The 12,089-nt window shown below is 45.2% G+C and overlaps 1 protein-coding gene across 1 annotated transcript in view; it reads left to right on the top strand.

Annotated features, from left to right (window-relative positions):
- Positions 1 to 12,089, top strand: part of SMARCA1 (SWI/SNF related, matrix associated, actin dependent regulator of chromatin, subfamily a, member 1) — a 150,078-nt gene that overhangs the window by 88,850 nt on the left and 49,139 nt on the right. The window contains exons 13-16 of the mRNA XM_007507156.3: positions 1,238 to 1,390; positions 6,052 to 6,184; positions 7,341 to 7,489; positions 9,550 to 9,669. Coding sequence (XP_007507218.1) covers positions 1,238 to 1,390; positions 6,052 to 6,184; positions 7,341 to 7,489; positions 9,550 to 9,669 — 555 coding nt within the window. The remainder of the gene's footprint in view (positions 1 to 1,237; positions 1,391 to 6,051; positions 6,185 to 7,340; positions 7,490 to 9,549; positions 9,670 to 12,089) is intronic.

The raw sequence follows: 12,089 nt of genomic DNA on the forward strand, positions 1-12,089 counted from the left end.
TCCTCTCCTCTCGTCTCGTCTCGTCTCGTCTCGTCTCGTCTCGTCTCCTCTCCTCTCCTCTTGTCTCCTCTCCTCTCCTCTCCTCTCCTCTCCTCTCCTCTTGTCTCGTCTCGCCTCGTCTCGTCTCCTCTCGTCTCGTCTCCTCTCGTCTCCTCTCCTCTCGTCTCCTCTCGTCTCGTCTCGTCTCGTCTCCTCTCCTCTCGTCTCGTCTCGTCTCGTCTCGTCTCGTCTCGTCTCGTCTCGTCTCCTCTCCTCTCCTCTCCTCTCCTCTCCTCTCCTCTCCTCTCCATCTCATCCACTCCCTTCTCCTGTCCTGTCCTCTCCATCTCATCCACTCCCTTCTCCTGTCCTGTCCTCTCCTCTTCTGTCCTGTCCTGTCCTCTCCTCTCCTCCTTTCCCTTCCTTTCTTCTCCTTCAGATAGCAAACATATTTCTGTCCATCCCCAACTTAAAAGACAAAAAGAAAACCTAAATCCTCATGGCGGGTTTGAGTGTGTGCATGTGTGTCTCTGCCTCCAAATGCTGGTCCCACATCTTGAGTCCATCAGCTCTCTGTCAGGAAGTGGGGAGAATCTTAGGTTTTCTGTCTTGACCAACTCTAGGCTTTCTCCCTCTTTTCAATCACAAAGCCAATTTCTAAAGTTGTTTGGTTTACTTCCCATCCAGTCGGGCCCCAGACTGAGGTTTCTGCAAGCATCCCGCTCCCTCCAAGTTGGCCCCTTCTGGCCTTGGGTCTCTGCTCCAGCTGTCTCTCCATCACAGCACCCCAGTGCTGCAGATACAGAATGACCCGTTAGGGTTGGCTCATTTTCAAGGTGGCCACGTGTCCCCTTTTGGTAGCTTCTCTTGCTGTATGCTCTTGGAGCAGGGCTTCTTAACCTGGGATCGTGAGCTTGGCTATGGAAAAGGAGACGCCTTCATTTCGCTAGCCTTCGCTTTCCTTTGGGATCTTAGCTCTTTGATTTGGGGAATTTAAAAGCGTGACTTGGCGAGGCGCTCATTGGCTTCGAGAGGTTCAGGATCCCACGAGACTCAGAACTCTTGTCCTAATGTTAGGCACGGCGTCTCGGGGACTCACTTTCTCTGCTCTCTCATATAGTCTAGAACATAGAAGCCATTTGGGAGGCGAAAGCAAGCATTATAAAGGTAGTTGGAATAACCGTGTGTATGTTGTAGAGACAACTGCTGTTGTGATGATGCACTTTTTAATCTTTCTCTTCTTTCTTTTTAATCAAAGGAAGCCATAGACACCTTTAATGCTCCTAACAGCACCAAATTCATTTTTATGCTGAGCACAAGAGCTGGAGGTCTTGGAATTAATTTGGCGACCGCAGACGTGGTTATCTTATATGATTCGGACTGGAACCCCCAGGTTGACCTGCAAGCTATGGTTCGTCATCTTGAAATGGGTCTTTTCATTTGGGTTCAGTGGGCTGGCTCGCAATGTAGTTCCCAATTCTCTGCAGTCATCAGAATTGTGAGCCAGGAGTATGTTTGTAAATGTTTAACAACCGACTCTCCCAAAAAAAGGATTCTCACACACTTCCAGATTTAATTTTCATTATTAACATTTTCTCTATTACTTTCTTAAGTTTGCATAATGAACAGAGTGCTGGATCAAGCCCTGATTTCTAACCTTTGTTGGTTTCTAAATTGTAAGTGACTCCATGAAAATTTAACAATCATCTGGATTTAAGCTGGCTCTAGTCCACCCCAAGAGGCAAGGAAGGGGAGGAAGGGTTTTGGATTCTGGTCAACTCTTAATTATCCATGTTTGGACACTCCGCTTATGACACCACCCTTTCTTCTCCCCTCTGTCCAGCTGCTGTGAGCTCAGGAAATCAAGGTATTTCTTGTGGTTAGCAGTGGCCTTCAGAGACTGGAGGACTCATGTACAGGGTCCCCAACTAGCTGCTTCTCACTTTCTCCAGAGTAAAGACATTTCCTTACATAGCTCTTTTTTATTTGATTTTATTTTAAATTTTATTTAGTCAATTTAGAACATTATTTATTGGTTACCAAAATCCTATTCTTTCCCTCCCTTCCCTCCCCCCACCTTTCCCCGTAGCCGATGTGCAATTTCACTGGGTTTTACTTGTGTCCTTGATCAGAACCTGTTTCCATGTTGTTAGTGTTTGCATTAGGATGTTCAATTAGAATCTACATCCCCAGCCATATCCCCTCGACCCATGTGATCAAGCAGGTGTTTTTCTTCAGTGTTTCTACTCCCACAGTTCTTCCTCTGAATGTGGATAATGTTTTTTCTCGTAGATCCCACATGAGCTCCTTTTGCATGAGCAGGGTAGGGCGATATCTTCCTTGTAAGTCTGACTAGAGAACTGGAATGGTCCTTTGGTAAACTGAATCTAAATATAAATACACATTTTAACCTTAATGCCTTAGTACCTTTTTTTAAAAACCGTTGTCAGTTCTAAGACAGAAGACGTAGGCAATAGGGGTGAAGTGACTTGCCCAAGGTCACGCAGCTAGGAAGTGTCTGAGGCCAGATTGGAACCCAGGACCTCCTGACTCTAAGCCTGGCACTCTATCCACTGAGCCACTTGGTTGCCTCCCCTTTTAAACCTTTACTTTCTGTCATAGTATCATTTTAAGACAGAAGAGCATTTACGATCTTTTTTCTCACTGGTCCTAACCCACTGGACTTTGGTGGTCCTTCATTTCTATGAAAGATACTTCTGGGATGTAGAGCAAATACAGTAGGGCTCTGTATCCTTGGAGAATAAATCCCAAGACCTACCACAGATAGCTGAAAATGTAAGTGACTATATATATATATATGCTTTATCTCTTCGCTGGCCTCCCACTCTAACCAAAAACAAACAAACAAGACACTTAAAATGCAGAAGAGAAGCCCAAGATAGTCTGACTGCTACCTTGGCTGGCCTTAATGCTTCATGCTTGACCATGTCCAACTAAAACTGTGGATATTAAAACTGTAGCTATAAGGGGCCCCTACTGTATAACACATTTGATTTCAAGATCCCGGGGGTCAGAAACCTGTTGTAGTAGAAATATAATTAAATATGAAGTCAGAGGAGCTGAGTTCTAAGCTCAGTTTTGCCATTTATTCCATGTTTGACCATGGGCAAGTCATTTCCCTTCCCTGGACCTCAGTTTCCTCTTCTGCAAAGTGAGGAGGGAGTTAGACTAAATGGCTTCTGAGGTCTCTTCCAGTTCTTCAGTCAATCTAGCAGTCTTCTTTATGATGAAAGCCCTTCTTTTGGTACCTTAGAAATATCCCAATAGGAATTACTCAGAGGCTCCCTGCATCTTGCATCCATTTCTACATTCTGTTTGTAGCTGGCATTGTCCCACATTGCCCCGTCTCTCCCTGGCAAGGCCACCATTTTACGTTGAAGGGCTGCATTCTCCTTTAATGGCTTAGGTCATTACTGGTTGGCTTTCTCTACCTTGCTTCTTTGCTCCTGAGATCAATTTGCTGTTTTTATAAGGTACTTGACTCCATTCTTTCTCAGTTATTCAGGAATCCGGCTTTGTTGGTGTGGGGAGGAGCAGGAAGGGGAGGCCTTCCTTGGGACCACAGAGGGTGGCATAGAATGGATTGCCCCCTGGCAGGCCCCGAAAGCACATTGATACCAGGTTCCTAAGAGCATCTGCTTTACCACCCAAGACCGACCAGCATTAGGGTCAACATTTTTGGAATATAAAAAAATGTTCCCCCAAATCCTCATGGGCATTCCACCAACAGGACAGTTACGAGTTGGCCATGGTTTCAGATCTATGAAATCATATGCCACGTCACTTGTATGGAAAAGGATGAAAATGGAAACAAATGAATGTAATGAATAAGGAAACCCAGATGGGCCGCCCCTCTCACATTTAACAGGTTTATACAAAATTCCCAATATTAAAATCTAGTTTATGGATTTTTAAAATAATCAACCTGTTAATACACATTACTATGCCTAAAATTAGAGTTGGGAGGAAAGTCAGGCCATCTATGCCAAGCCCCTCATTTTACAGAGGAAGAAACTGAGGCCCGTGGAAAGGAAGGGACTTGCCCAAAGTCACATACCTGGGATCCTAGATGTAGAGCTGGGAAGGAAGTCAGAGGTCAGCTAGCCCAACTCCTTCATTTTATAGAGGAGAAATATGAGTCCCAGGGAAGGGAAGGGATCTGCCCAAGGTCTCATAGTCCCTGTTTGAGATCAAAGTAAATTGGCTGTGCGGTGAAAGAAAAGACCCCTGGGCTCAGAGTAAAGAAAGATTTGGGGTTTGAAGCCCATCTGATTCTCAGTATCTGTGTGACTATGGGCAAGCCACTTGCTTAAAACTCCGTTTGCTCATCTGTAAAATGGACATGATAATCAAGAACACTTCTTCCCTTCTCCCAGCCTCTGTGGTGGATTTATAGAAGGATGTAGAGGGGGATGGAACCTGCCTAAATATTCTGGATCTCTTGGGATTTGCCTTATTGGAGAGAATTTCCACTCATGAATGATCCCAGAGCATCAAAAGGGCCAGGTCAACAAATTGAGAGCTAGTGTCCCCAGTAGGGTTAGGGTGGATAAAGAATACCCTGTGTTCGCGCTTTCTTACCATACTTTTCAAAAAAGTTTGGGGCAGAACCAGAGCTACTTTTGTGCCCCATCATAAGAAGAGCTAGTATTTGTATGTAAACTTTGCAGATGTTCTGTATTATCTCCATTTGGGGGCTCACTTTCTCCCTGCCCTTCACCTGCCCCCCCTTTCCCTTTGGGTGGCCTGCCCCTGTATCTCCTGAGGATTTCTAAAGCTCTTTAAAGGTCAGCTTCTCCCTGGCCGCTTAGAGGTCTCCCATCAAGTCTGTGTCCTTTGCCTACTCCCGAGCCCTAGATTAGCTGCTTCCCCCCCACTCCGTAATAATCATCTCGATTTACAGGACAGTTAAGCCCCCAAAGCCCCTGCCTCATCTCCCTCTGGGTTCAGATTACACTCAGAATTCTCTCTTAGGTAAATAGCTCAATGCATATATTTTTGCTGTAAGCGCACCTGCTTTATTCTTGGCATAAAAATGAGTTAACACGGAATCAGTTGTCTGATCATTAAGAGCCCTTGTCAAGCCTTTTTTTAAACCATTGCCTTCCGTCTTAGTACAACTCAAAACAGAAGAGCCAGGGCTAGGCAAATGGGATTACGTGACTTGCCCAAGGTCACCCAGCTAGCAAGTGTTGCAGGGCACAATTGAACCCAGGCTCTCCTGATGATTCCAGGTCTTTTTTGTCTCCTGATTATTTTATCTCCAGGGAATTATTTGCAGATTTCCCTGTTTTCCCCATCTAGAATATGCCTCCTGTGAATGGGGAGCCTTTGGGGTGGAGGCAACAAACACTTCCCTCCCAAAGGGAAAAAGATTGAAGTTGGTTTTGAAGGATTTCATACAAGTGTATACAATCAGCCAGTATTTCTTAACATATTCCTGGGTGCCAGGCAATGTGCCTTTAAGAACTGAGCAAAACTTCTAGAAACTTCCATTCTAATGGGGGGGGGGGGTAAACAACGTGTGGATAACTCAGTAGGGACAAGATAAGATGGAGAGGAGCCTGCAGATTGGCTGAGGCTCGAAGGAAGCCAGCCATCTTAAGAAACTCAAGTCAGGAGAGAGAGCATTCCAGGCATGGGGAGCAGCCGGTGCAAAGCCACAAAGCCTAGAGATAATGTCCTGTGTGAGGAGCTTTAAGGAGACTGATGTGACTGCACTGTAGAGTGCTGCTAGGGGAGTGCTGTACAAGGAGACTGACAAGCTAGAAAGGGGACCTGCTAGAAAGCTATATAACTGCTAGATGTTTGGTCCTTAGAAGTAATAGGGAGCCATTGGAGTTTATTGAGTGAGGAATGGGTTGGATGGAGATGATCTATTCAGATCTATACTTTGTAGGAGTAATGCTTTGGCAGCTGAGTGGAATGTGGATTGGAATGAACAGAGAGACTTGAGGCAAGGAGTCCGATGAGAGTCCATGCTCTAAAGTTTACTGGGAATTGGATCCTGAATCCCTGGTAACCAAACATCCATTTGTTCATTTCCACAAGGATCGAGCTCATCGGATTGGTCAGAAGAAGCCAGTTCGGGTATTCCGTCTTATCACTGACAACACTGTTGAAGACCGGATTGTAGAAAGAGCCGAGATCAAACTGAGACTTGACTCGATTGTTATACAGCAAGGTATCAAACACTTTTCCATAATATTGACATCCGGGTGGATCTAGAAATACACGTATGTGTGTAAATATCCATAGAATTTATTCCTTGGTTAGTTCTGGCAAGAATTTGCCATTTCCTTAAGGCCTTTACTTCCCGGATGTCCTTTCTGATTAGAATGCTCCCGATTTGAAATATGGGCTGTAGTTTTAGTAATGAGAAAAAAATCTTCTTGGAAAACCTAATTTTTGGTTGGAAAAACTGTCTTATCTGTACATGACATTGAATGTGCAGCTTGTATGTTTGAGCTTCAGGTAACCTGATCTTGGGTTATTTATAATAGCATAGAATTTGGAACACCTGGTGTCCAGGGGACTACGTGCCCTGGGGTTTTTCTGCTAAGAGTTATAAGGGAGTACAGACTCTTAGAGAAAATTCAGAACCCCTACAATGATGCCACTCGAGGGTTTAAAAGAATTTTAGACAAAGATTGTAATACCAGAATGGAAAACGGGCCAAAAGAGAGGCAGAAGAGAGAGTTTTCAGGAAAAATCCTCGCTAGACAGCTTTTTTTCTTTTTTCTTTTTAACACTTAATTTCTTTATTTTTTTAAAACCTTCACCTTCTGTCTTAGAATTGATACTGAGTATTGGTTCCAAGACAAAAGAATGGCAAGGGCCAGGCAATGGTGGTGAAGTGACTTGTCCAGGGTCACACAGCTAGGGGGTGTCTGAGGCCAGACTTGAACCCTGGTCCTCTCCAGGTCTGGTTCTCTATCCACTGTGCTGCCTACTTGCCCTTAGACAACCTTATAAACTCCCCAAACTCTACTTGTAATTTGAATATAGTAATGTTTGTTTAGGAGGCAGTATGGAGGTAGATAGAGGGTTTTCCTTGAAGACAGAGAAGACCTGGGTTTGAATTCTACCCTGTAACCCATCACTGCTTGGTGAGCTTGGGTAAGTTGCTTGACCTCTTGGTGTGTCTGATGACTCTCGGGGACCAGAAGTTACTCTGGTTGTCGTATTTGTAGGTAGAAGGGGTTTCCGTGTTGTGAGCTCTTTACAATGATGGAGTAGGTCAGTGCCAAAGACGCCAACATGCCCAGAACTTTCTTCATTTGGACGTTGTAGTATAGTATAGATCATTTAAGGACCATGATGTTTCCTTTCGATATCAGGCAGGCTCATTGACCAACAGTCCAACAAGCTGGCAAAAGATGAAATGCTGCAGATGATACGTCATGGAGCCACGCATGTTTTTGCTTCGAAAGAAAGTGAACTGACAGAGGAAGATATTACAACTATTTTAGAGAGGGGGGAGAAGAAGGTCAGTTAACATGAAATGGCATCTTATCTCCATTTATTTTATGCTTATGAGGAGGATTTGGTGTTTCTTTTAGTCTGGGGCAATTGGCTTTTCTTTTCACAAGAGGGACCATAAGAATATGACTTGGAAATTGATGTACTTCAAACCTGATTCATTCTTTTTTAAACCCTTACCTTCCACTTTAGAATCAATGCCATGTGTTGGTTCCAAGGCAGAAGAGCAGTAAGGGCTAGGCAATGGGAGGCAAATGACTTGCCCAGGATCACACATCCATATAGTGTCTGAGGCCAGTTTTGAACCCAGGGCCTCCCATCTCTAGGCCTGGCTCTCAATCCAGCTGCCCCCTCCCCCTAATTCATTCTTGACATTGATGTGTTTTAGGACTGGTACCTGCTCCTAGGGGAGGCCAAGGCTGATAGATGGCTTGAACTCTGGAGTCTTATGTGGTGGTAGGGCTAAATCCCACTGAGTGCTTGTCTTAGGCCTTGCCATCGGCCTGAGTGAGCCAATGGAGCTGGGGGCCAGCAGACCACCTGAAGAGAGGTGAAGCAGTACAGGTTGGAAAATGGAGAAGGTCAAAGCTTCTGTGGCAATCAACAGGAGGATCAACTGTGATGGTTACGTTATATCCCACCTGGCTGATATAGGGAAACTGAGTCTCCATCAAAAATGAAAAAAAAAACCCAAACAAATGTGTTCTGGACAACAACTTAAACAAAAGATTAATTGATACTCTTAAAAAATACTACAGTTGTTTCCTAGTTTCCAAGAACCTCCCAATGGCCCTTAGAGCCCTTTTGGGTGTTCATCTCAAGCTTCTTGTTGAAATGATGGGGGATGTCCATACTAGCTTGATTTCTACCAGCCTGCATTTGAATATTCCCCCTAGTGCATTGTTAAGGAGGAATTCCAGCAATAGTTTCTGGCTCTTAGTTTACTGAATCCTGCAGTGCCTCACTCAAGTATAACAACTTTTGGAAAAGATGCTTGAGGCCCTGAATTAAGTTACTTATCACCGATACGCTGGAACTCTTTGAACTCCTCGAATGCCTGAGACAGAAGGGAGCTCGGAGGCCATGCTCATCATTCCCACATAAACCCGAATGGCCCAGACTGTGTGCTTGGCCAAGGGCAGCCCATTTCACTTTTGGCTAGTGCTAATTGTTTTTGTAACACATTTTTCCCATTGTGCAAAGATGGCGGAACTGCCACATATTCTATGGGCTTATATTAAGTGTTTCTCAAGGAAGCAGGAAGGGCCCTAAAGAAAGCAAACATGGGGAAAAAACAGTTGAACTAGACAGGTATACCCAGGGGAGATCTGTGTTGGCAGGGCGACCATTTTGAGGACAGGGAGGGATCAGCTCTCAAGGGCTCTGAAGGAAGCCACGATACTCAACCACGGATTTGGAGCCTCCTTTTGGTCAAGGTTGACCCTTCCACGGCTTTTGGGTTCATTTCTCAGCCATACCCGAGAACATATTTGCTCGTCAAATCTCCACATTTTCCACTTGTGTTTATGTAATTTTTTGCTATTATGGAAAACAACGAGAAGATCATTACTCAAATGTTGATACAATATAGTTTTTACTGCGACAGTTTTGCATACAGTTTAACTGTTGTAAGTTTTCTGTTTCTAAAGTCTTGATTGAATTTTCCAGAATCTTACAGGAGCTCGTAGCCTACCATTATACTGTCTTGCTCCAAGATGCCTTTATGTCATACAAGAACACACTGACTCAAGGAAAGTGGATTGAGTGTAGCTTGTAATATAAGTGTCCGGCCATCAGCCGATGAGGGTTAAGAAAGCAGAAATGAGCACAGTTGGTCACTAGTGAACAAAAAATACTTGGGGACAAAGAGAATTTCCATTCTGGCTGATGTTTGACAACGATTATTTTAGTTTGGTTTGTGGACTTCTCCTGTCTTACGAAGGGGGCTTGGCTCGCCTGCCGGGATATTGGAGGGCCAACCCTGGTGTTTAAAGAGAGTTGGAAAATGCTGATAAGAGCTAAAAGAAGAATTTGGCCATTTGAGCATGCTTGATTGTATGTGTTTAGACTGCAGAAATGAATGAACGGCTACAGAAAATGGGAGAGAGCTCTCTTAGAAATTTCACCATGGACACTGAAACAAGTTTGTACAACTTTGAAGGAGAAGATTATCGAGAAAAACAAAAGGTAACTTTTGATGTGGAACAGAAAGACTCCAAGTTGAACAATTCTCCTTTTTAAACATCTATTTCCATCTCTCTGGCATTAATTCTCATTTATTTCCTGTCTTGGCCACGAGCCTAGTTCAAGCCCTTGTTACTTCTTGCTTAGACTAGTTTAATGGCCTTCTGAACAGTTTCCCAGCAGCCAGTTTTCTCTGGTTCATCTGGACAGCTTCCAGAATCTTCTTCCTGACACCCAGGCCTGAGCAAATCATGCCCTGTGTTCAAGAATGGCTGATGGCAGCTTCTTGCCTACAGGGCAAAATACAGATTCCTCTATCTTCCACGACCTCTAGCCAACCATTCTGGACATTTCCTATCACTCTCCATCCTATGGTCTTTTTTTAAAAAAAACCTTACAATACTGTGTATTGGCTCCAAGGTAGAAGAGTGGTAAGGGCTAGGCAATGGGGGTTAAGTGACTTGTCCAGGGTCACACAGCTGGGAAGTGTCTGAGGCCACATTTGAACTCAAGACCTCCTGTCTTCAGGTCTGGCTTTCAATCCCCTGGGCCACCTAGTTGCTCCCTCCATCCTGTAGTCTTAATTCCTGACAAACTCTTTAGTGCTCTCTGAACCCTCCATTTCATCTCCCATCACCATTCCTCTGTACCAGCTGGCCCCCATGTCTCTAATTCCTATCCTGCTTTCCTTGGCCTCTTTGGTTTCTTATTTTCCTTTAAGACTTAGCTCAGATGCTGCCACCTCCATGAAGCCTCCCCAGTCCCCTTCTCTGTTTACATTTGTTTTCACATGGGAGAATGTAGGTTCCTTGAGTACAAGGACTGCTTCCTTTTTTGGCTTTGGAGCCCTGGTGCCTACCAAAGGGCCTGGTACACGCATTCATTTCTCAGCTTAGGGACCCATCCTACCAATTCAGATCACAACCCACCCTGGCTCAGCAGAAAAGCTCTTGGAGATTTGGCCAGGGCACCCCACACTTTCGTGACAGTGCCCAGGGTTATGTAGCTCATGTGGGGCCGAAGCCTCATTTGACCTTGGGGCTCCCTAATTCTGAGCCCAGCATTCCCTCCATCTCACCAGCTTGTCTCTCAGCATCTTGTATTTTCTAAGTTGCTTCGTTATTATTTATGGAAGCGAATTAAATGAAAAGATCACAAGCCCACATAGTACCATAAGATAGTAGCTCGAGGGCTGGAGGGGTCCTTAGAGGCTAGCAGGTTTAGCGCCCTTATTTTATAGATGAGGAAGCTGGACCCTGAGAGATGTGTTGTTCGGTCTGTGGTCCTACATTTTGCCAGTTGTTTGAGTGAGGAATTTGAAGCCAGGCCCTGCTGACTCCAACATCTGTTTGCCTCAGTCTGAAACCAACCAAGGCAGGCTTTTAACGATGATGAAACTGATTGGCATTCGCCTATTCTGACATTTATTGACTATAGTCAGGTCGAGTCAGGAAGCATTTGTTCAGGACCTACTATGTGCTGGGCTCTCTGCTAAGCCCTAGGCATCTAGAGAAAGGCAACAAACTGCCAAGGAGCTCACTCACGGTCTGACGGGAGAGATGACATATAAATAACTATGTACAAACATCACCTATACAGAATAAATTGCAGATAATATCAGAGGGAAGGCTCTAAGATTAATGAGGGCCAGGAAAGGCTTCTAGGACTTCAGCTGAGACTCGAAGGATACCAGGGAAACCAGGAGGCGGAGATGAGGAGGGAAGAGAGTTCCAGGTATGATGGACAGCTCGAGAAAATACCCAGAGTCAGGAGGTGGAGTGTCTTATGCTAGGAACAGCCAGGAGGCCAGTGACACAGGATCCCAGACTACGTGGAGGGGAGGAGAGTGTAAGAAGACTGGAAAGGTAGGAGAGGGCTAGCTTAAGAGAGCCTCGGAAAACCAAATAGGATTATATTACAACAAATTCAGTATTCTGAAGATGGCACATTAGTGAATATTACTGCCTGTTATTGGATTCTTCTTGAGTAGGGGGTGGTATGGTTGGACCTTGCTGTGGGAAAATCGCCCTGGCAGCTGAGTGGAGGATGGGCTGGAGGTGGGAGAGATTGGAGCCAGGGAGACCCACCAGCAGCTATTGTAATAGGTCAGGCTCAAGGCGATGTGGTCCCGCACTAGGGTGGTGGGCAGGGGCAGAGGAGAGAAGGGGGCCTCAAAGGGGAAGCTGACAGGCCTCAGTGACAGATCAGAAATGAGGGGCTGAGATACAGTGAGGAGTCCAGGCTGGGTGCTAGGTTGGGAGCATGAAGGACTGGGAGGGATGTTGCTGTTGTCTTCTACAATAATAGGGAAGCCTGCGGGGTGGTAGGGGAGTTCCATTTTGCACAGAGTGGCTCTGAGATGTCTCTCGGGCATCCATCTTGCTCTAAGGAGGCTCAGAGGAGCTGGAAGTTGGTCTGGGCTA

This window comes from Monodelphis domestica, chromosome X, assembly GCF_027887165.1.
Source record: "Monodelphis domestica isolate mMonDom1 chromosome X, mMonDom1.pri, whole genome shotgun sequence".
In the NCBI taxonomy this organism is placed as follows: Eukaryota; Metazoa; Chordata; class Mammalia; order Didelphimorphia; family Didelphidae; genus Monodelphis; species Monodelphis domestica.